This window comes from Gigantopelta aegis, chromosome 15 (genome assembly GCF_016097555.1).
Source record: "Gigantopelta aegis isolate Gae_Host chromosome 15, Gae_host_genome, whole genome shotgun sequence".
NCBI classification, from domain to species: domain Eukaryota; kingdom Metazoa; phylum Mollusca; class Gastropoda; order Neomphalida; family Peltospiridae; genus Gigantopelta; species Gigantopelta aegis.
In genome coordinates this window covers 26,343,079-26,365,144 of record NC_054713.1, presented here as the reverse complement: position 1 = coordinate 26,365,144, position 22,066 = coordinate 26,343,079, and the positions used below count along the sequence as shown (strand labels likewise).

Below are 22,066 nucleotides of genomic sequence, written 5' to 3'. Positions count from 1 at the left end.
CTTGCCATTTCAAGTTGTATCACTGTTTAAAAAATAATTTCAACAAATTAATATTTTCAACTTCATATTTATGGTCATGTTGTTGCATAATATGGACTACTTTTTTCAGGTATTTAAATTTATTAAATGAGTTTGTAAGTAAAGTGTTTTTGAATGGACCTTAGTTTACAAATGTTCTGTTGTAATTAAGTAGGCTAGAAAAAGAATCGGTCACTGTTGGGTACTGGTAAGGTAATTTCAACCTGCTAGACAACATGTTATATGTAAGGGCCTTAGCAAACACTGGCCCTCACAAATTTTTTTTATCCCTAGGATTAGTATTACCGTATCTATATCACAAAACACTGATAGAAGCTATTAGTACATACATGTACTTGGCGATAAATGTACAAGTCATGGAGCAAGGACTGAATAAAAGCCTAGTTCATCAAGGGTGATCGATCCTACGATACCAAGTTCTCAAGAGCTGTACCACTAAGAAATGAAATAAGTCTGATGACTTACCAAGTCCTCAAGAGCTGTACCACTAAGACATGAAATAGGTATGATGATATACCAAGTTCTCAAGAGCTGTACCACTAAGAAATGAAATAAGTCTGATGACCTACCAAGTTCTCAAGAGCTGTACCACTAAGAAATGAAATAAGTCTGATGACTTACCAAGTCCTCAAGAGCTGTACCACTAAGAAATAAAATAAGTATGATGATATACCAAGTTCTCAAGAGCTGTACCACTAAGAAATGAAATAAGTCTGATGACATACCAAGTTCTCAAGAGCTGTACCACTAAGAAATGAAATAAGTCTGATGACCTACCAAGTTCTCAAGAGCTGTACCACTAAGAAATGAAATAAGTCTGATGATATACCAAGTTCTCAAGAGTTGTACCACTAAGAAATGAAATAAGTCTGATGACCTACCAAGTTCTCAAGAGTTGTACCACTAAGAAATGAAATAAGTCTGATGACCTACCAAGTTCTCAAGAGCTGTACCACTAAGAAATGAAATAAGTCTGATGACCTACCAAGTTCTCAAGAGCTGTACCACTAAGAAATGAAATAAGTATGATGATATACCAAGTTCTCAAGAGCTGTACCACTAAGAAATGAAATAAGTCTGATGACCTACCAAGTTCTCAAGAGTTGTACCACTAAGAAATGAAATAAGTCTGATGACCTACCAAGTTCTCAAGAGCTGTACCACTAAGAAATGAAATAAGTATGATGATATACCAAGTTCTCAAGAGCTGTACCACTAAGAAATGAAATAAGTCTGATGACCTACCAAGTTCTCAAGAGCTGTACCACTAAGAAATGAAATAAGTCTGATGATATACCAAGTTCTCAAGAGTTGTACCACTAAGAAATGAAATAAGTCTGATGACCTACCAAGTTCTCAAGAGTTGTACCACTAAGAAATGAAATAAGTCTGATGACCTACCAAGTTCTCAAGAGCTGTACCACTAAGAAATGAAATAAGTCTGATGACCTACCAAGTTCTCAAGAGCTGTACCACTAAGAAATGAAATAAGTCTGATGACCTACCAAGTTCTCAAGAGTTGTACCACTAAGAAATGAAATAAGTCTGATGACCTACCAAGTTCTCAAGAGCTGTACCACTAAGAAATGAAATAAGTATGATGATATACCAAGTTCTCAAGAGTTGTACCACTAAGAAATGAAATAAGTCTGATGACCTACCAAGTTCTCAAGAGCTGTACCACTAAGAAATGAAATAAGTATGATGATATACCATGCTCGAAACCTTCGTGGTATAGGAGCATGTAAATATTTTATTGATTGATATACCAAGTTCTCAAGAGCTGTACCACTAAGAAATGAAATAAGTCTGATGACATACCAAGTCCTCAAGAGCTGTACCACTAAGAAATGAAATAAGTCTGATGACATACCAAGTTCTCAAGAGCTGTACCACTAAGAAATGAAATAAGTCTGATGACCTACCAAGTTCTCAAGAGTTGTACCACTAAGAAATGAAATAAGTATGATGATATACCAAGTCCTCAAGAGCTGTACCACTAAGAAATGAAATAAGTCTGATGACCTACCAAGTTCTCAAGAGCTGTACCACTAAGAAATGAAATAAGTCTGATGATATACCAAGTTCTCAAGAGCTGTACCACTAAGAAATGAAATAAGTATGATGATATACCAAGTTCTCAAGAGTTGTATCACTAAGAAATGAAATAAGTATGATGATATACCAAGTTCTCAAGAGCTGTACCACTAAGAAATGAAATAAGTATGATGATATGTAGCCTTCCTGGTTTTCAGTCTGTCTATCTTTTCATATTTTCCTTGGTTATTATATTCAGTTAAGATTCTGATTATATCTCTTACTAATTACATTAACAGCATGATCTAACTCTACTCACTTATGAATATCAGGAACGTTATTTTCTCATTGCTACGAGGGATAATACAATAAGTGTCGTGCAACCGTTTTAAATGTTGTCGGCAGAAGTCCGTGCAAGAGTGTCGCCTGACTGAATCAATCAATCAGGTTGGTCAGGTTAGATCATTTTTCGACGCACGTTATTTATCCCCACTTGCGCTCGGGTTGTTTTTCTGTAAGGTTAGTTTTTGTGTGCTGTGTTGTTTTTCATTTTATATATATGTAAACATGTTTGCTTCCATTCCTAGCTGTCTGCCTATTTATACATACATTTAACCAATGTATATCCTGTAAGATTTGGTTATTAAAATTATAAATTAGCTACGTAAAGCGAGTCATGCAATGACCCGTGTTACGTGTAAGGTGTAATCGTCCCATATATAATTCCGTGTTTTTACCGTGCACGAACTGTCCGCTTAATCGTTTTGGCTGAGTTAGAGAACGGACGACCCGTCTGAATAAATTAAACCTGATTAAATTAGGATCTCGTTGATTTTAATAAGCGGTCTTCGTCATTGTCGATGGTTTGTAACCCCATTCCGAATAAGTGAGTCCTAATTATATGGATTAACGACTGCTTTAATGGGGTGTTTTGGTTAAAAATAGCTTTGAAGGGGGCTGTCCAATATATATGATTTAACGGAGTTCGTGTACACCGGCATGGATGGGTAATCGTGTAAGGTGTAGAGCCTAATTATTCGGTGTGGGCTGTCCTGCAGATGTAAATTTAATTCCACGAATATTCTCTTTGTCGGGATTATCCACGACACATTCATACACGTCCCTAAATATAAATATTTATTTGTATGGATATGTGGGTGTAAATTTATTTATTTAGTGGTAGTCGATTCATATATGGATTCTTAGAGGACTACCATACATATTTGTTATTTGTTTGTACTCCCTCGAATAAATGTGTAATCTGTTTATTTGTTAGTTTAGGTTTTCTGTGCTAGCCAAGTCAGTCTGGTTTATAGTAATTTCAGCCTTCTAGAGAATTATTAATCGACTCTTAATACCAGCAAAAGTCTACAACCGAAAGGGGTAGCCACAAACCCGTGGTCCCCAGATTAAGAAACGAAAAGTAAATTTCATTACAGATATACCAAGTTCTCAAGAGCTGTACCACTAAGAAATGAAATAAGTATGATGACATACCAAGTTCTCAAGAGCTGTACCACTAAGAAATGAAATAAGTATGATGATATACCAAGTTCTCAAGAGTTGTACCACTAAGAAATGAAATAAGTATGATGATATACCAAGTTCTCAAGAGTTGTACCACTAAGAAATGAAATAAGTATGATGACATACCAAGTTCTCAAGAGCTGTACCACTAAGAAATGAAATAAGTCTGATGACCTACCAAGTTTTCAAGAGTTGTACCACTAAGAAATGAAATAAGTATGATGATATACCAAGTTCTCAAGAGATGTACCACTAAGAAATGAAATAAGTATGATGATATACCAAGTTTTCAAGAGCTGTACCACTAAGAAATGAAATAAGTATGATGATATACCAAGTTCTCAAGAGCTGTACCACTAACATATGAAATAAGTCTGATGACGTACCAAGTTCTCAAGAGCTGTACCACTAAGAAATGAAATAAGTCTGATGATATACCAAGTTCTCAAGAGCTGTACCACTAAGAAATGAAATAAGTATGATGATATACCAAGTTCTCAAGAGCTGTACCACTAAGAAATGAAATAAGTATGATGATATACCAAGTTCTCAAGAGCTGTACCACTAAGAAATGAAATAAGTCTGATGACCTACCAAGTTCTCAAGAGCTGTACCACTAAGAAATGAAATAAGTATGATGATATACCATGCTCGAAACCTTCTTGGTATAGGAGCATGTAAATATTTTATTGATTGATATACCAAGTTCTCAAGAGCTGTACCACTAAGAAATGAAATAAGTCTGATGACATACCAAGTTCTCAAGAGCTGTACCACTAAGAAATGAAATAAGTCTGATGACTTACCAAGTCCTCAAGAGCTGTACCACTAAGAAATGAAATAAGTCTGATGACATACCAAGTTCTCAAGAGCTGTACCACTAAGAAATGAAATAAGTCTGATGACCTACCAAGTTCTCAAGAGTTGTACCACTAAGAAATGAAATAAGTATGATGATATACCAAGTCCTCAAGAGCTGTACCACTAAGAAATGAAATAAGTCTGATGACCTACCAAGTTCTCAAGAGCTGTACCACTAAGAAATGAAATAAGTCTGATGATATACCAAGTTCTCAAGAGCTGTACCACTAAGAAATGAAATAAGTATGATGATATACCAAGTTCTCAAGAGTTGTATCACTAAGAAATGAAATAAGTATGATGATATACCAAGTTCTCAAGAGCTGTACCACTAAGATATGAAATACGTATGATGATATGTAGCCTTCCTGGTTTTCAGTCTGTCTATCTTTTCATATTTTCCTTGGTTATTATATTCAGTTAAGATTCTGATTATATCTCTTACTAATTACATTAACAGCATGATCTAACTCTACTCACTTATGAATATCAGGAACGTTATTTTCTCATTGCTACGAGGGATAATACAATAAGTGTCGTGCAACCATTTTAAATGTTGTCGGCAGAAGTCCGTGCAAGAGTGTCGCCTGACTGAATCAACCAATCAGGTTGGTCAGGTTAGATCATTTTTCGACGCACGTTATTTATCCCCACTTGCGCTCGGGTTGTTTTTCTGTGAGGTTAGTTTTTGAGTGCTGTGTTGTTTTTCATTTTATATATATGTAAACATGTTTGCTTCCATTCCTAGCTGTCTGCCTATTTATACATACATTTAACCAATGTATATCCTGTAAGATTTGGTTATTAAAATTATAAATTAGCTACGTAAAGCGAGTCATGCAATGACCCGTGTTACGTGTAAGGTGTAATCGTCCCATATATAATTCCGTGTTTTTACCGTGCACGAACTGTCCGCTTAATCGTTTTGGCCGAGTTAGAGAACGGACGACCCGTCTGAATAAATTAAACCTGATTAAATTAGGATCTCGTTGATTTTAATAAGCGGTCTTCGTCATTGTCGATGGTTTGTAACCCCATTCCGAATAAGTGAGTCCTAATTATATGGATTAACGACTGCTTTAATGGGGTGTTTTGGTTAAAAATAGCTTTGAAGGGGGCTGTCCAATATATATGATTTAACGGAGTTCGTGTACACCGGCATGGATGGGTAATCGTGTAAGGTGTAGAGCCTAATTATTTGGTGTGGGCTGTCCTGCAGATGTAAATTTAATTCCACGAATATTCTCTTTGTCGGGATTATCCACGACACATTCATACACGTCCCTAAATATAAATATTTATTTGTATGGATATGTGGGTGTAAATTTATTTATTTAGTGGTAGTCGATTCATATATGGATTCTTAGAGGACTACCATACATATTTGTTATTTGTTTGTACTCCCTCGAATAAATGTGTAATCTGTTTATTTGTTAGTTTAGGTTTTCTGTGCTAGCCAAGTCAGTCTGGTTTATAGTAATTTCAGCCTTCTAGAGAATTATTAATCGACTCTTAATACCAGCAAAAGTCTACAACCGAAAGGGGTAGCCACAAACCCGTGGTCCCCAGATTAAGAAACGAAAAGTAAATTTCATTACAGATATACCAAGTTCTCAAGAGCTGTACCACTAAGAAATGAAATAAGTATGATGACATACCAAGTTCTCAAGAGCTGTACCACTAAGAAATGAAATAAGTATGATGATATACCAAGTTCTCAAGAGTTGTACCACTAAGAAATGAAATAAGTATGATGACATACCAAGTTCTCAAGAGTTGTACCACTAAGAAATGAAATAAGTATGATGACATACCAAGTTCTCAAGAGCTGTACCACTAAGAAATGAAATAAGTCTGATGACCTACCAAGTTTTCAAGAGTTGTACCACTAAGAAATGAAATAAGTATGATGATATACCAAGTTCTCAAGAGATGTACCACTAAGAAATGAAATAAGTATGATGATATACCAAGTTTTCAAGAGCTGTACCACTAAGAAATGAAATAAGTATGATGATATACCAAGTTCTCAAGAGCTGTACCACTAACATATGAAATAAGTCTGATGACTTACCAAGTTCTCAAGAGCTGTACCACTAAGAAATGAAATAAGTATGATGATATACCAAGTTCTCAAGAGATGTACCACTAAGAAATGAAATAAGTATGATGATATACCAAGTTTTCAAGAGCTGTACCACTAAGAAATGAAATAAGTATGATGATATACCAAGTTCTCAAGAGCTGTACCACTAACATATGAAATAAGTCTGATGACTTACCAAGTTCTCAAGAGCTGTACCACTAAGAAATGAAATAAGTATGATGATATACCAAGTTCTCAAGAGATGTACCACTAAGAAGTGAAATAAGTCTGATGATATACCAAGTTCTCAAGAGCTGTACCACTAAGAAATGAAATAAGTATGATGATATACCAAGTTCTCAAGAGCTGTACCACTAAGAAATGAAATAAGTATGATGATATACCAAGTTCTCAAGAGCTGTACCACTAAGAAATGAAATAAGTATGATGATATACCAAGTCCTCAAGAGCTGTACCACTAAGAAATGAAATAAGTCTGATGACATACCAAGTCCTCAAGAGCTGTACCACTAAGAAATGAAATAAGTCTGATGACATACCAAGTCCTCAAGAGCTGTACCACTAAGAAATGAAATAAGTCTGATGACATACCAAGTTCTCAAGAGTTGTACCACTAAGAAATGAAATAAGTCTGATGACATACCAAGTTCTCAAGAGCTGTACCACTAAGAAATGAAATAAGTATGATGATATACCAAGTTTCCAAGAGCTGTACCACTAGGAAATGAAATAAGTATGATGATATACCAAGTTCTCAAGAGATGTACCACTAAGAAATGAAATAAGTATGATGATATACCAAGTTTTCAAGAGCTGTACCACTAAGAAATGAAATAAGTATGATGATATACCAAGTTTTCAAGAGCTGTACCACTAAGAAATGAAATAAGTCTGATGACATACCAAGTTCTCAAGAGCTGTACCACTAAGAAATGAAATAAGTCTGATGACCTACCAAGTTTTCAAGAGTTGTACCACTAAGAAATGAAATAAGTATGATGATATACCAAGTTCTCAACAGTTGTACCACTAAGAAATGAAATAAGTATGATGATATACCAAGTTCTCAAGAGCTGTACCACTAAGAAATGAAATAAGTCTGATGACTTACCAAATTATCAAGAGCTTTTTCCTGTGGCGCTGGGTGTCGACGTAGCAGTGCTTTCTCAGGACAGAATTTGTAGATCCTGTGAGCTACGGCCATATTGGCCAATAGCATGAACTCCTCTATCAATCTGAAATTGTCAGGTTATTTTACTTTTTCAAACAATTATGTAACACTTGAGGGTGGGGAGGGGTGGTGGTTGCATGATCATGTGATGTATTCAAAATGTTATCACAAGTTACATAACATTTTCAAAATAATGTCTAATTTTTATTTACAAAGTATTTATAATGCAGCCATTGGTGGTTATTTTGTTCTATAATTAACAGATTATTCTTTTAAATCATGTATTTATTACTAAACAAAGTGAAGATACAAAGAAAAATTCCAATATGCTGGTCACAGTAAAAGTACAAGAACTAAGGGGAGTAGAGTAACAAGAGCATTACATAACGTTACCAGGAGAAGCAGGGCTCGCGCTTTCGGTAGCCAAATTAGCCATTGGCTAATTTTTACAAAAAATGGCTAATAAAATTTGCAAGTGGCTAAAATTTTGGCTAAGCCATTTTCTGTCTTCTGATGTGAACAAACGGTTACATAATCTATCCGACACCTCAAACATAATAATACTACCAAATATTCAATTAGCGTAATAGCGATCTCGCGACCGGTAACGAGAAACGGTGCCATGTTGAATACAGCATAGGCCTGATAATGTATGCTTATTTTAATAATCACGGTTATTAATTTTAAAGGCATGCATCAACATGTATGACAGCAATGTCTGGAAGATCTGTAACTTGTTTATTTACTTTGTAAAATCTTTGAACCAAAGTAATAAAAACAGACCCACAATGCGTGTCAATTTGAATTACACATGCCAGTTCAGGGCCAAAAGACATGTAGGCCATCTCAAGGTCTGAGTTCAGCCAGACTGAGCGAAAACAAAACGTTCGTTAGACTGGTTTGTGCGCTTCACGTTAAACCAAATGGACACGACGAACACCAATCAGATAGTTCGCGAACGTTAGGAAGAACGTTCGTTGGCTGAACTGAGGACAGCTCTTGGCGCGAACATACGTCACGCTTCAGAGTCAGCTGATACCCGCGTGTCAAGAGACATCGTTGCGGACATTAAACAATACGATTACGCAAAAATGAATCTTTATGTAAATTTGTAGAAAAACAATAGTTATTCACATCAATGAATACCTAACTGCAGTTTTTGTTTATTCCTTTATCTTTGTTAGTTTCGTACCCATGGTCGAGAGCACGCATGCAGATCATGATCGCCGGAAATGAACATGCAGTATTTAAATTATACAAATTGCAGTTAAATGTACACTGAATAAAATTTTACAGTAATCATATTTGTTAGATAATTTTAGATATAAATTTGTAAGACTGTGAGGTGACATTTAATAAGTTAGCTGGATTTTATAAAGACTGTAAATTTTTATTTTATGAAAGGATTTGTTGTTGGGGGTTTTGTTTTTGTTTTTTTGTTGGGTTTTTTTAATAAATGGAGTATACTGTGGTGAAGTCGGCATTCTTAGCTGAGGTATTTTGTAAGCAGAAATCACAACAAGCATTTAACACGACGCTGAAATCAACAGCAACAACATGGCACAGACATGGGGTGGGGAATTGATGGGTCATTAAAAAAAAAAAAAAAAAAAAAAAAAAAAAAAAACTCAAATTTTTCTTTGGGAAAAAAGGAAGAAAGAAAAAACACCATCCATAAACATCCACCCACCCACCCATATTTCTGTACGTTTGTTAATTTAATGTCATAGGCCTTAGAAGTGGGGGTGGGTGTATGGGGTACTGGCTTCAGACTGAAGATATTGCTTAATCCCATCCCAACCCCACCCCCACTGAAAAAAATCGAAGTAATATATTAACTGTCCCTACCCCCATTAAGGTTTTGTTATTCCTATTTATTCCAGTTTGTACACAATTAGCTGAAAAAGATACATTTTCATATTCATATATAAATACTCTATACAGTACTGCGTAAAACAAATTTGGCTAAAGCATTTTCAATATGGCTAATGAAAATTCCATTTGGCTAATATTTTGGCTACAGGTATTTTTGATCCAGGGTGAGCCCTGGAGAAGTAGCCTTAACATTAAAAACTTTAAATGGGGAAACAGGGTACACAAAGGTATGATTTTACTGTATGTAACTGTTGAACTAACTGCCCCATATCCATGTCAGAAAGTTTATATCAATAACAAATCAGTGACACAAAGTTCAGGAAAATTATGCTGCCAAATAAGATAATATCCCAGAATAAGAACAAACATAGCATAGGGATGTGATCGAAATTTACATAAACATATCTGAATCGGACAACAAGAAAGAAATTGTTCTATATGATTTAGATACATCTTTACAATTGGCATATTTAGTCTAGCTTTCTTCTTTTTCTTTCTTTTTGTCGTTCTTAGTTTTCTTCTTTCACTTTAATTTTATACTGATTTAGACAAGTTTTTGTTACCACCTCTTACTCTACAAATGTATATTAAGATTGTAAGGAACAGGCGTTAATATACATGTAGGTATGTGCCTGTTCACCAATCCTGTTCCTAATACTGGAAATAATGCTCTATTCATTACAAGTCGTGAATATTGTATTGCCTAATTTACAAGTTGTGAAGAGCATTCATTTGGCGAAATAACCTGTGAACACAATTTGTGTACTGAGGTAGGATTTTCTGTTTCAATCTTCACAATTCGTGAAAAAATGGTGGAACAAACACAAGATTGGTGTGTGAGATTGTGCAGATTGTCTATAAATCACCTGATTGCTCTCCACTTGGTCATGTTCACAATTTGGAACTTGTCAATTCACAATTTTCATGAGCACCAAATAAATGCAGCATTAAAACAGCTTTAAAAGAAGAAGAACCTGATCACATGACCACAAGGTTGACCCATGAATATCATGTGAGAACATTAACTAATGACTGACTGTTAGGGAATTCTGACAATTCTTTCATACTGATGGAAACTGCACTATAGATAAAAGTCAGAATAGGGTTCATACAGATTTTCAACAACTAAATTTTAGGGCCTTGTCAAGTCGTAAATTCGATTTTTAAGGCCCAAACATATGAGACACAATGACTCAAATTAAGTCCTGCTTGGTTTGACGTCAGTGCCAGTCAAAGGCTGTGGGGGATCATTTTTTAATTTGACACCCGTGGAAGAGAAGTAGTGAAGAGATGCACATTTGATAAACTCTCCAACATTTCACTGTTTAATTTGTTTCTTGCCCAATCATGTGCGATGTTCGCCCATAACCCCAAATCACTGGTCTTTTAATACGCTTTGTGAGAATCATCTTTACATTCTTACCCACCAAAGATTCATACACAACATGGAAGGCAAAATTCAAGGACTTTTTAAGCACTTTACACTGTAAAATTAGTTTTCAAGAACTTTTACATTCACCATATTCAACTGGTAACACTTGGTCTCCTATATTTTAATCAGATTTCCTACCAACATATCCAACACTATTCAGTCAAAACTGTCAATAAAATCAGCTGACAAATTTTTTAATTACAAGAAAATAACTTGAGAAAAATAAATTTCATATTATCAGTGGAAATATGCAAATCAAGTACTTTTCAAGAAGATGTTCTTATATTGAAGCACTTTTCATTGGTTTGACAAATTCAAGCACTTTTCATTGGTTTGACAAATTCAAAAGGTTTTCATTATGACCACTCTAGTTCAAGCACTTTTCAAATATGTATGAACCCTGCCACCCATACTAGGACTAGGGTCTCCATGAGTACTTGGTCACGAGCCGAGTCTAGCAAGACTCGAGTCCGCTCATGGGACTCGAGTACCCAGGTAAAGAAGAGGACTCTCATTTAATTATATTTTTTACGTCATTTTGCCATATGCTTGCCGCCAGTTACATTATAAGGCTATGAGACATGGAGGGAAAACAAAAGTCGAATGTGTGCAATACAGTACAATGGCATGAGTTGGCATCCATGTTCAGCAGTGGAATTAGAAGTTTGTTTTGTTTAATAACACCACAAGAGCACATTGATTAATTAATCATCGTCTACTGGATGTCAAACATTTGGTAATTATGACTCATAGTCATCAGAGGAAACCTGCTCCATTTTTCCTAATGCAGCAAAGGATCTGTTACATGCACTTCCCCACAGACAGAAAAGCACATACCACGATCTTTGTCCAGTTGTGGTGCACTGGTTGGAATGGAAAAAACAACAATCAGCTGAATGGATTTACTGAGGTGGTTCGATCCTGCGACACAAGCACCTCAAGCGAACACTCAACCAACTGAGCTAAATCCCGTGCCTCTGCTGGAATTAGATGCATAATGCCATTTTACTTTATTCCTTAGTCTCATTATCAACTAGTGTAAGTGTCGGGTACTCACGTCCCTCGAGTACTCCAGTTTAATATTTTGGACTCGTGGAGGCCCCAACTAGGACAACCAATTCAAGTTACATACAATCTATTCCATTATTTGTTCACTGATTGCATGCCTAATCAAACACTGGCAAAATGTGTCAGTAGAAATGGTGGACAGTAATGAGTGGCTAGCAGCCAGTACAGTACACCTCATGACATCACGCAAAATTGAAATAGTAGAGTCAGATAAGGGAAATAACTCAACTTGTAACCTGTATAAATATGGCAAAATATTAACTTCCATGTTCCATTAATGTACTTTTGATGCCAGCTATGGGACAATTTATGTAAGCAAACTTCAAGTGATTTTAGGGCATTTGTTAACTTTTTAAGGCCTTTTTTTTTAAAAGACACCTTCAAATTCAAGGCCTTTTCAAGATTGTGCAAACACTGTGGGACAAGTATTATAAAACAAAAACATCAAATGATAACTGATTTACTTGTTACTGTCCCTTTGCTGATAAACAAAATATCCATTGGGCAGTCCGGTGTCCTTATCAAGTGTGTACTGTATCTTCACTTGGTCGAGTCGCAATGCTCCACCATCAAAACGAGCTTTACGCAGACACTTGGCCATCTGAAAATAAACATTACCTGCTATACACAAAATATTCACAGAATCAAGCTCATCTATAACATGAACAAGAATGATGAATGTCAGGGCTGTTTTAGAAGTGATCCTATAGTGAGTAGGGGCAGGAGACGATAAAAAAAATATATATCCAGGTGTTTCCCCAGGGCCATTAGGTGTAGGCGCCTTAAATCAATTGCTGCTAAGCCTTGATTTGAAGTACTTTAGAAAACAATTATCACAAGTACGAGCGTGGCAGTCGACTACCTCTTGCAAACAACTTGTGTACCAGTATACCAAGCACACCTAATCACTATGACAGGTAAAACACTTCCTAACTACTTAACAATGCACCAGTCGTTTGCTCACAATTGGTGTTTGGTAATTTTACCATATCTACTGGGACCGCTAATCCATCAGGAAGGCGCTTACGCATAACGGGATTCAAGCTTCAAGGCCGATCAAAGAAGATGCCCATTGACAGAATCAACTGTACTATTTAACTCAATAAACAATAGGTGAAGCACTTTTTAATAGTACAGTTAAGTTGGCAATCAGTAATTTCTATCCTAACACCCCTTTCCCAAAACACATACTGAAAAAATCCAGGGCTCGCGCTGTCAGTAACCAATTTAGCCATCGGTTAATTAAAAATTATTTAAAAAAAAAAAATGGCTAATAAAATTTGCAAGTGGCTAAAATTTTGGCTGAGCCATTTTCTATCTTGTGATGTGAACAAACAGTTACATAATCTATTCGACACCTCAAACATAATAACACCAAATATTCAATTAGCATAATAGCGAATACAGCGTATGCCTTATTTTTGCTAATTTTAATAATCAAGGTTATTAATTTTAACAGCATGCATTCGACATGCATGACAGCAATGTGACAGTGATTCATTGTCTCGAAGATATGTAACTTGTTATTTTAACTTTGTAAAGTCTTTGAACCAAAGTAATAAAAATAAACCGACAATGTGTTTCACTTTAAATACACATGCCAGTTCAGGGCCGAAAGACATATCGGCTATCCCAAGGGCTGAGTTCAGCCAAACCGAGCGAAAACAAAATGTTCACTACACTGGTTTGTGCGCTTCACGTTAAACCAAATGGAGACGATGGACACCAATCAAATAGTTCGCTAACGTTAGGAAGAACGTTCGTTGGCTGAACTGAGAAAAGCTCTCGGCGTAATATATGTCACACTTCAGAGTCAGCTGACACCCACGTGTCAAGAGACATCGTTGCGGACATTAAACAATACAATTACACAGAAGTAAATCTTGATGTAAATTTGTAGAAAAACAATAGTTGTTTGCATCAATGAATACCTAACTGCAGTTTCGGTTATTTCCTTTGTCTTTGTTAATTTTGTACCTATGGTCGTGAACACGCATGCAGATCGCGATCGCGGGAAATGAACATGCAGTATTTATACAAATTGCAGTTAAACGTACATTGAATTAGTTTACAATAATCATATTTGTTAGATAATGCTAGATATATATTTGTAAAACTGTGAGGTGACATTTAATAAGTTAGCTGGATTTTAAAAAGACAGTAAAATTTTATTTTATTAATGGGGGGTTTTGGTTTTTTTTTTTTTTATATAAATGGAATATACTGTGAAGTCAGCATTCTTAGCTTAGGTATTTTACAAGCAGAAATCACAACAAGCATTTAACACGACGCTGAAATCAACAGCAACAACATGGCGCAAATTATTAAATTGTTGGGGGTGGGGAATTGATGGGTTATTTTTTAAAAAGTCTTAACCCCCCCCCAAAAAAAAACCCCACCCCAAAACAACAACAACAAAACAACAAAAAACCAACCCCAACATGATTTCATGGATTGAAGGCAAACACTTAACTGTTTTCAGCCCACTACCCCACTTCTTTTGGCTTGATTTTTGTCTTATAATGATGCTAAATATGTAAGCGCCTTCAAAAAATCCTGGGGAAAGGCCTGTATATCCATCAGTCACAAAATAAAATTCCATTTAAACCAACCAGAAAAATATTTGCACACCTTAGCCCTATTCTCATATATAAACAGAAGAAAGCTAAAGGACACATGAGCTCATTTATCACTAGCTGATGAAATATAACCATTGCCAGGTTACTGTCACAAGTGTGGACTAACGAACGTATCATCTGGTATACAGAAGCATTTCGTTATTACCTCCTGTAGGTGTAAAACTCGAGAGGTGATGTCCGTCACTGTGAAACCTGTTGATATTGGTGGAAGTTCCTCAGCCATCCATTCTTTATCAGGTTCCTCAATAAAACCCTGAAAAAAAAGCCAAATTCACACCAAAAGAAAAAATATGTAACTATTGCATTCATGATGAATATAAAAGTACGTCAGTCACACCAGATAATTCTCACAATAGATATAATAACCTATAATTTTTCCCATCCCTAGCCATGCAAGACAGATCCATTCCATGATGTCAGCCCATGCGGAATAAATCTGAATTGCATGGACTATGACGTCATTAAATTTAACATGGGGAGTATTATGGCATTGGTAATATATGACGTCATATCAATGCGAGTTGGTTAGCTTTAGATTGATATTTTGTTATTAAAACCTTCATTATAAAAGCTATCTTGTTAATTTGTAGTGTCAAATTACATTTAACACAGAAAACAGATGCGGTAAATATGATAGTGTAGTTTATTTATGATAAAACAGTCAAATAAAGAAGTTACTTTTTCAGCTATCTTTGTTTGTTCATGTAAAATAATGGTTTATTTATCGAATAGATGGAAGAAAAAGACTATCATATGCAGTCATGTGGGATAGAAAAAGTACACCCTCGGTGGTGAAAATTTCCACCCGAGTTCCACCACCTTGGGTGTACTTTTTCTATCCCATATGACCGCATATGATGGAGTCTATTAATATTACCTAGTCAACAACATAATGGGGAGAACGTAATAAACAACATTTTTGTAGAGACTGTAATCTAACTCTTTCTTATAAAGAAATACATTGATTGTAATAAAACTGTGTGTTAATAGATATACTGAGAGGCATAAATAACGCAATGGGGATTTTACTGAATATTTCCTGATAAAAAAATCATATCATATACATTAAGCATTCAGACAAATAGCTTATTGGTAACAAGTGTAATTTAAAGAGGATATTGTTCAAATCAGGACAAAATGGAATAAAATTAGATGGAATCAACAAAACAGAACTGGGTGTTCATTACAACAGCACAGTATTGCATATGAAAAATTGTTTTGCATGTCTGTTGCCTGCACTAGTCTCCCTATAAAAGCAACCTTTCTTTTGTTTTTCTTTCTTCAATATGCTACAATTAAGTAATGCTGAGGGAAATCAAGCCTTTTGAATAATGAATATTTCAGCAAGAGACATGAATATTCACCGTATGTTCCAAAATAGGAAGAATAGCTGATATGTTGTTTTTGAAATATGTAAGGAAAGGTCCTATTACAGGATTCATAGCCTTAAAAGACTTTTAAGGACTTTTATTACAATTCTAAGACTTTCACCTACCTTTTTCAAAGACATTCAAAGACTATTAGGCTACACAGCGGTCAAAGATAATAGAATGCCATAAGTTAGTAACATTGAGCAAGCAAGCAATCTACACATATCATGAGTAGCATGCTAATTATGCGGAGTATGACAAACATTTTGAAAAGTCACTAGCCACAGGGCTAGTGAGTTAGTGAAAAACACTAGCCCACCAAGATAAAGCACTAGCCCAAATTCCTGATCAATTATAACTACATTTTTATATAATTTTTGTAACATTACACATTTACAAGTATAACAGTAAAATAAAACAAACACTTAAATCATGTTGTAACTTTCAGTTTTTTGTTGTGTTGTACGTTTGGTTTTTTGTCAAGTGTGATCCATCGTCGTTGTTCCCTTTTCGCTTTTGCCCTCCCCTCGGGGAAAAATAATTGAGCAAACTCATGGTTGGTATCTAAACAACACTATCAAAATAATTAATTTTAAGTGAGGGTACGACAGTATGTCACAATGGTTCAGTGTATTTAGTAGTGGGTTATACATTTAGGGCCCTACTACTTACGTCGCCAGGAACGGTGATGCCAATTGCTCAAATACAGGGCATTATCCCGTGTCAGACCGATAAGAAAAGAATATAACGGCGACATCTAATCCGTTGTCAATTGATGAACAAAAAAGGTATCATCTTGTATCGGCAGCTGTGATGCATTATCCAGACCGCTACACATAATAGGCCAAGCAGAGTCATTGCATGTGCGGTTACCATTAAAGTAAATTGTTTTCCTGATTGCAGATGTCAGCGAAGTGTTAAATTAGAAAACAATAGGTAAATAAAACAAACACTGAAATTCAAAACATGACTGGGGTTTACTTGATTGAGATTAACCTGTCGTTGCGAATGGTGATTTCAAAGTTCTTAGCCTAAAACATATGTGTGAGATTAACTACCACGTGACGTGTCCAACCAATCAAAACACGCATGTCATTAGACTTATTTCCTGTGCCAGAAACTTGAAAGGGAAAAGTAAACAATCCATGCTGTAACTGTGGCAATGTAAAGATATCATGTTACTGCAGTTTGCAGACCTAGTTCAAGTGGATTATTATTATATACTGATTGCGTTGTTGATATTATTTGATGACAAACGTCACAATCAAATTTATTAAACGAAATTTCAGCCGAGAGAAAAAACAAACAAAAAACACACGATCGAGCAATTACCGCGGGCTAGTGGTTTTGCGTTTCTCACTAGCCCGAACTTAAAAACCACTAGCCACGGGCGTCGAGCTAGCGGATTTGTCGAACTCTGAATTATGTAATAACAAAAAACCTATGGAATAGATACTGTTTAAAACAATGTATACTCCAAGCTTCATAAAGTTACTGATACAACAATGTTATACTTACAGCTATTAGGGCCTTTCAGAAACTTGGTACTAAAACAAAATACCTTCAGATTTCTTCAGAGGCCAGTGAAAAAGGACTCACCTGTGCATGTTCATAGCTTAGCTTCACACATGATCGTATGACAGTGCGTCCAAACCATTCGTCAAGAACCTACAATACACAAATAAGTCACTGTCTCTGGTTCTCAATATGGAGAAAACTTGAGGTGTTTTCTCTTTTATAGATACATTACCTATCCTCAAACAAGTGCACTTCCCCCCCCCCCCCCCCCCCCCCCCCCCCACTATAGCTAGTAGTCTGGTCCGAACATGCCAATGGGATGGCCTAAATTCTTCTACTGTATGCTCCCTCGAGTTCCGGTCACGTGACTGTAACTTCCTTCTTTTTTTCTGAGCGCATTACACAAAGAACAGGAAGCAGAGAGGCTCGGGTGGGAATAAATCCTTGAGGACAGGTAATGTATCCATAAAAGAGAAAACACCGCAAGTTTTCTCCATTTCTTTTCCACATTACCTGTCCTCAAACAACTGCAGCATTCAACAGAAGGCAGTGGGTTCTGGAATCCATAGATGCATCGGTCTTCTCCCCAAGGACTGGATAGTCTGACAAGTGGAAGAATAGGCCAACCATGGTAAGCCCTCCTCCAAGGGATGCCCGTCACAGACCAATGCAGGTGATGTTAGTAACATCAACCGGAAACGTGGCATCTATCAGCAGTGGCAAGGACAACACCCAGAAACCAGTGGAACAGGGGTCGATAAGCCACATCTCATGCTGATTCTGACATGGTGGGAAGGTGTAGCCACCAGGGATGCAGGTATTAGGTAACCTCCCAATGCATTGAAGTGTTAATAATAACGAGCAACAACGTTATGGGTGCATCAATCACAGGGCACAAAGCTAAGTCCTCAACATCTGCTGGACCAACAATGGAGGAGAGGGCTTGAACCACATACGAACGGGGCGCTTAATCAGGCAGATAATTCTTCGCTACAAAGTTCATAAGCAGCTCCAAGGTAACTGCACTGCGATGTCTGTGAAACCGAACCAAATAAACACCTAGAGCATGGGTCTCGGAGAAACGAGCAGCCGTGGCGAACTCCAGCAAAAAGACAGTCTTCTGTGTTAAATCTTCTAAGAAGGATGACTCAGTAGGCTCATATGGTGCAGTAGACAAGGCTCGTAGCACATTATTCAAATCCCATTCTGATGGACGAAAAATTATGAACTTGATCTTCATGCTTAAATCCCTTAATCATCGTGTGGATCTCAGGGATATCCGACAACTGCGTTCCGGTAGCAGCATCACAAACAGTAGCAATCACCGAAACGTAGCCCGCAATGGTCGACCCCTTCAGCTTCAAAGATGTACGTAAATACATAAAAAATCAGCCAAACAAGCCACCCAAATAGTCTGAGGTCGGATTTTCTGCCGGATACACCATCGGTGAATATAAAGCCATCGGACATTGTAAGCCACAATAGTGGATGATCTGCGAGCTTTCAAGATGGCTTCTGTGGTCTGGGAAGAAAAGCATTTCTTCCTTAAAACCCTTGGTCCACGTGTGCAGTTGGAACAACCGAGGTTGTGGATGGTGTAACCTGGACATGGGATGCAGCAACAGATGATCCCAATCTGGCAGAAGTAGTGGATTTGGATCCACAAGCCTGATGAGGTCTGGGAACCACACCCTGGATGGCCACATCGGTGCAATGAGCAGAAGTCGACAGTGGAACTGCTGGAATCTCTGCAGCACACTGGGAAGTAGGATCAGTGGCAGAAATGCATAAGCATCCATCTGGTCCCAACTGATGGCCAAGGCGTCTAGATCCAGGGTGTCTGGACCTGGTACCGGAGACACATAAACCCTCAACTGGTGGTTGAAACGTGTCACAAATAGGTCGATGTTTTGTGTCCATAAGTTGTGGCACACCCATCGAAAGGTCTCTAGATGCAGCATCCATTCCATCGATGGTGGAGATGACAGACGAGACAGAGTGTCGGCAAACATATTTTGATACCCCTGGAATGTGGTGAGCATGAAGTTGCAGGGGAATCCTGTCAACCAGCTTGTAAAGACGATACGTCAGTTGAAGAAGACTGGTGGAGTGTGTTCCGGCCTGGCGATTGATGTAAGCCACCATGGCAATATTGTCTATGGCCACCATGAGAGATGCTCTAATCAACATTTGGCAGCAATGAAGGACTGCACTGTAGACAGCCAACAGCTCTAACAGGCTAATGTGAAGACTGGTTTCTTCTGGAGACTACAGCCCCGATGTAGTCTGGTGGCTAAGATGGGCTCCTCAACCTTCTTGAGACGCATCGATGAACAGATGATGGAACGCTTGGAATGATGACAAAGAGATCTGTCTAAGACATCTGACCGGAGTTGCCACCATTGAAGGCTGCACCGGAGGTCGTCTGGAAGACTGATTATCAAGTCTGGGTTGTTGGAACGAACAAACGGATTCATGAACATATGGACCCGACAAAACTGAAGGCGACCCCTGAGTGTCAAATCTTGAGCCGACGTGAGGAGACCCAAGAGACTCTGCCAATTGTGGAAGGACATCGGAGCGGTTACGGCTCTGGAAACCATAGACTGAATCATCGTCCAGCGGTCGAGAGGAACCTGAACAATGCCCACATCTGATTGAAGATAGGCTTCGATTAACTGATATGTGTGCGTGGGATCCAACCAAGACTTCTCGAGGTTGATAACCCAACCAAGATGCTTGAGAAACTGCATGATGAAGGCATCTTGCAATGGCACTTCATGAAACAATAGTGCAGTGAAGCAGGAACCGGGATATCGGAACAGTGATCCTGTTAGACAGTCAAGAGCCACCGACAGCGCCTCGGCCTGCTACACTATATTCCCGATATACGTGGATGTGAAGCAGCGCAAACATCAAATGGCTAGTATCCACGACCGTCACACCACCCGATGAGCGGCAACAGCAAAGACAATCTTCTCAGCATCAGACATAAACGCTGGTGGAAACAACAGTGAACGTCAGTGGTTTGATAATCCACAATGGACCATAGTAAAACGGTCGCAGTAAAAACAAAAACCCGCGTGACGGCAAATGGATAACTTCAGGAGCCAATGGAAGTAGCGACAGATGTGCAGCACCACTGGATGTAGTGAAGCAACTTCATGAAGCAACAGACCGACACAAGTGACGGGTCCAACATTCTGTCTTCAGCACCAACCTGGAATGCTTGTAACTTCGAACCGACGACGTACCACAACTGGCTGTATGGCGAAGACCGTGTAGCAGGGTGAACCGCAACTCATTGAGTTGATATGGAAACCTAGACGGCAGCTGGAAAAGCAACCCAAATAGAAGGTGTGAAGTAAAGGTATCGTCTGTCCACCTCAACAGTGACAGCGGTGCACTGATAATCAACAGTGTATCTGGAAAAATGGCCCATCTTCAGGCCGAACATCCGTAGCGATCATCGGAATGGGACCCTTTGTGAGGGGTGCCGGAGAATGCGGAAACAATGGTAACATCTCATAACAGCAGGCAGGCAATCACGAATCGTCATATGAGACTGCGGACTCCGTATGTTCAACCACAGATGCTCTGGAATCAGGATCAGCAGGAGATCAGTGTCAGTGATCCGTGGGATCCCGTGTGGTCCCGGCATCTGATGAGACTAGGAACCCTTCGAGACGAATAGGAAGAGCGTTGAACCGGAGTAGTCGCTGGAAACCGTATCACAGTAGCCGCAGGCACCGTATACAGCAAATCGCCAATCAGGAATCATTAGAGCAGACGAAGGCTGGGTTGTGACTGAACAGGTGTCACTGAACTGCCACTGGACTGGAGCCGCAGTGACCATGGAGGCCACCAAAAAGCAAGTCTCTAGTAACATCGTTGGTAACATCGTCTTAACGATTGCCATAACTGAGTCAGCAATGGATGGTGGAATTGCTGAAACCGGTGGTGTCAACGTCTCTGCTTTCTTCACGCAGGTAGCCATCACTCACAGGTAAGCAGCAAACACCATTGACAAGACCCACCAAATTCACATCTTGTGTCTTCTTTACAAGGGTCCCGGACAAAGTTCATGCAGGTCTGCCCCCGTCTGGAACTTCTTGCATCGAAGACATGACTTGACAAGTCTCACCGAGCTAGAATCTGACATGATAATTTAAAACTGTGAAATAGAAAGAAAAAAACATAAGACTGAACATGTCCGGTAAACAAAAGTCGCCCTATTTCAAATGGTGGCCACACCTTGTTAACCGGCACACACAAGTAAAATTTGGAAAAAACACTTGTTAACCAAGTGAATTATGCCAACAAGAAATACACTATCAACTTGTAACAATATGTAGGAAGAATTCCCCACATAATACAAGCAATAAAGATAAGAAAAACCGATAAATGACTGAATAAATCAGA

General features: G+C 37.9%; 1 protein-coding gene across 1 annotated transcript in view; it reads right to left on the bottom strand.

Moving 5' to 3' along the window:
- Positions 1-22,066, bottom strand: part of LOC121390200 (DIS3-like exonuclease 2) — a 105,897-nt gene that overhangs the window by 25,150 nt on the left and 58,681 nt on the right. Inside the window, exons 14-17 of the mRNA XM_041521964.1 lie at positions 17,726-17,794; positions 14,902-15,009; positions 12,582-12,718; positions 7,683-7,806 (exon numbers count right to left, since the gene is read on the bottom strand). Coding sequence (XP_041377898.1) covers positions 7,683-7,806; positions 12,582-12,718; positions 14,902-15,009; positions 17,726-17,794 — 438 coding nt within the window. The remainder of the gene's footprint in view (positions 1-7,682; positions 7,807-12,581; positions 12,719-14,901; positions 15,010-17,725; positions 17,795-22,066) is intronic.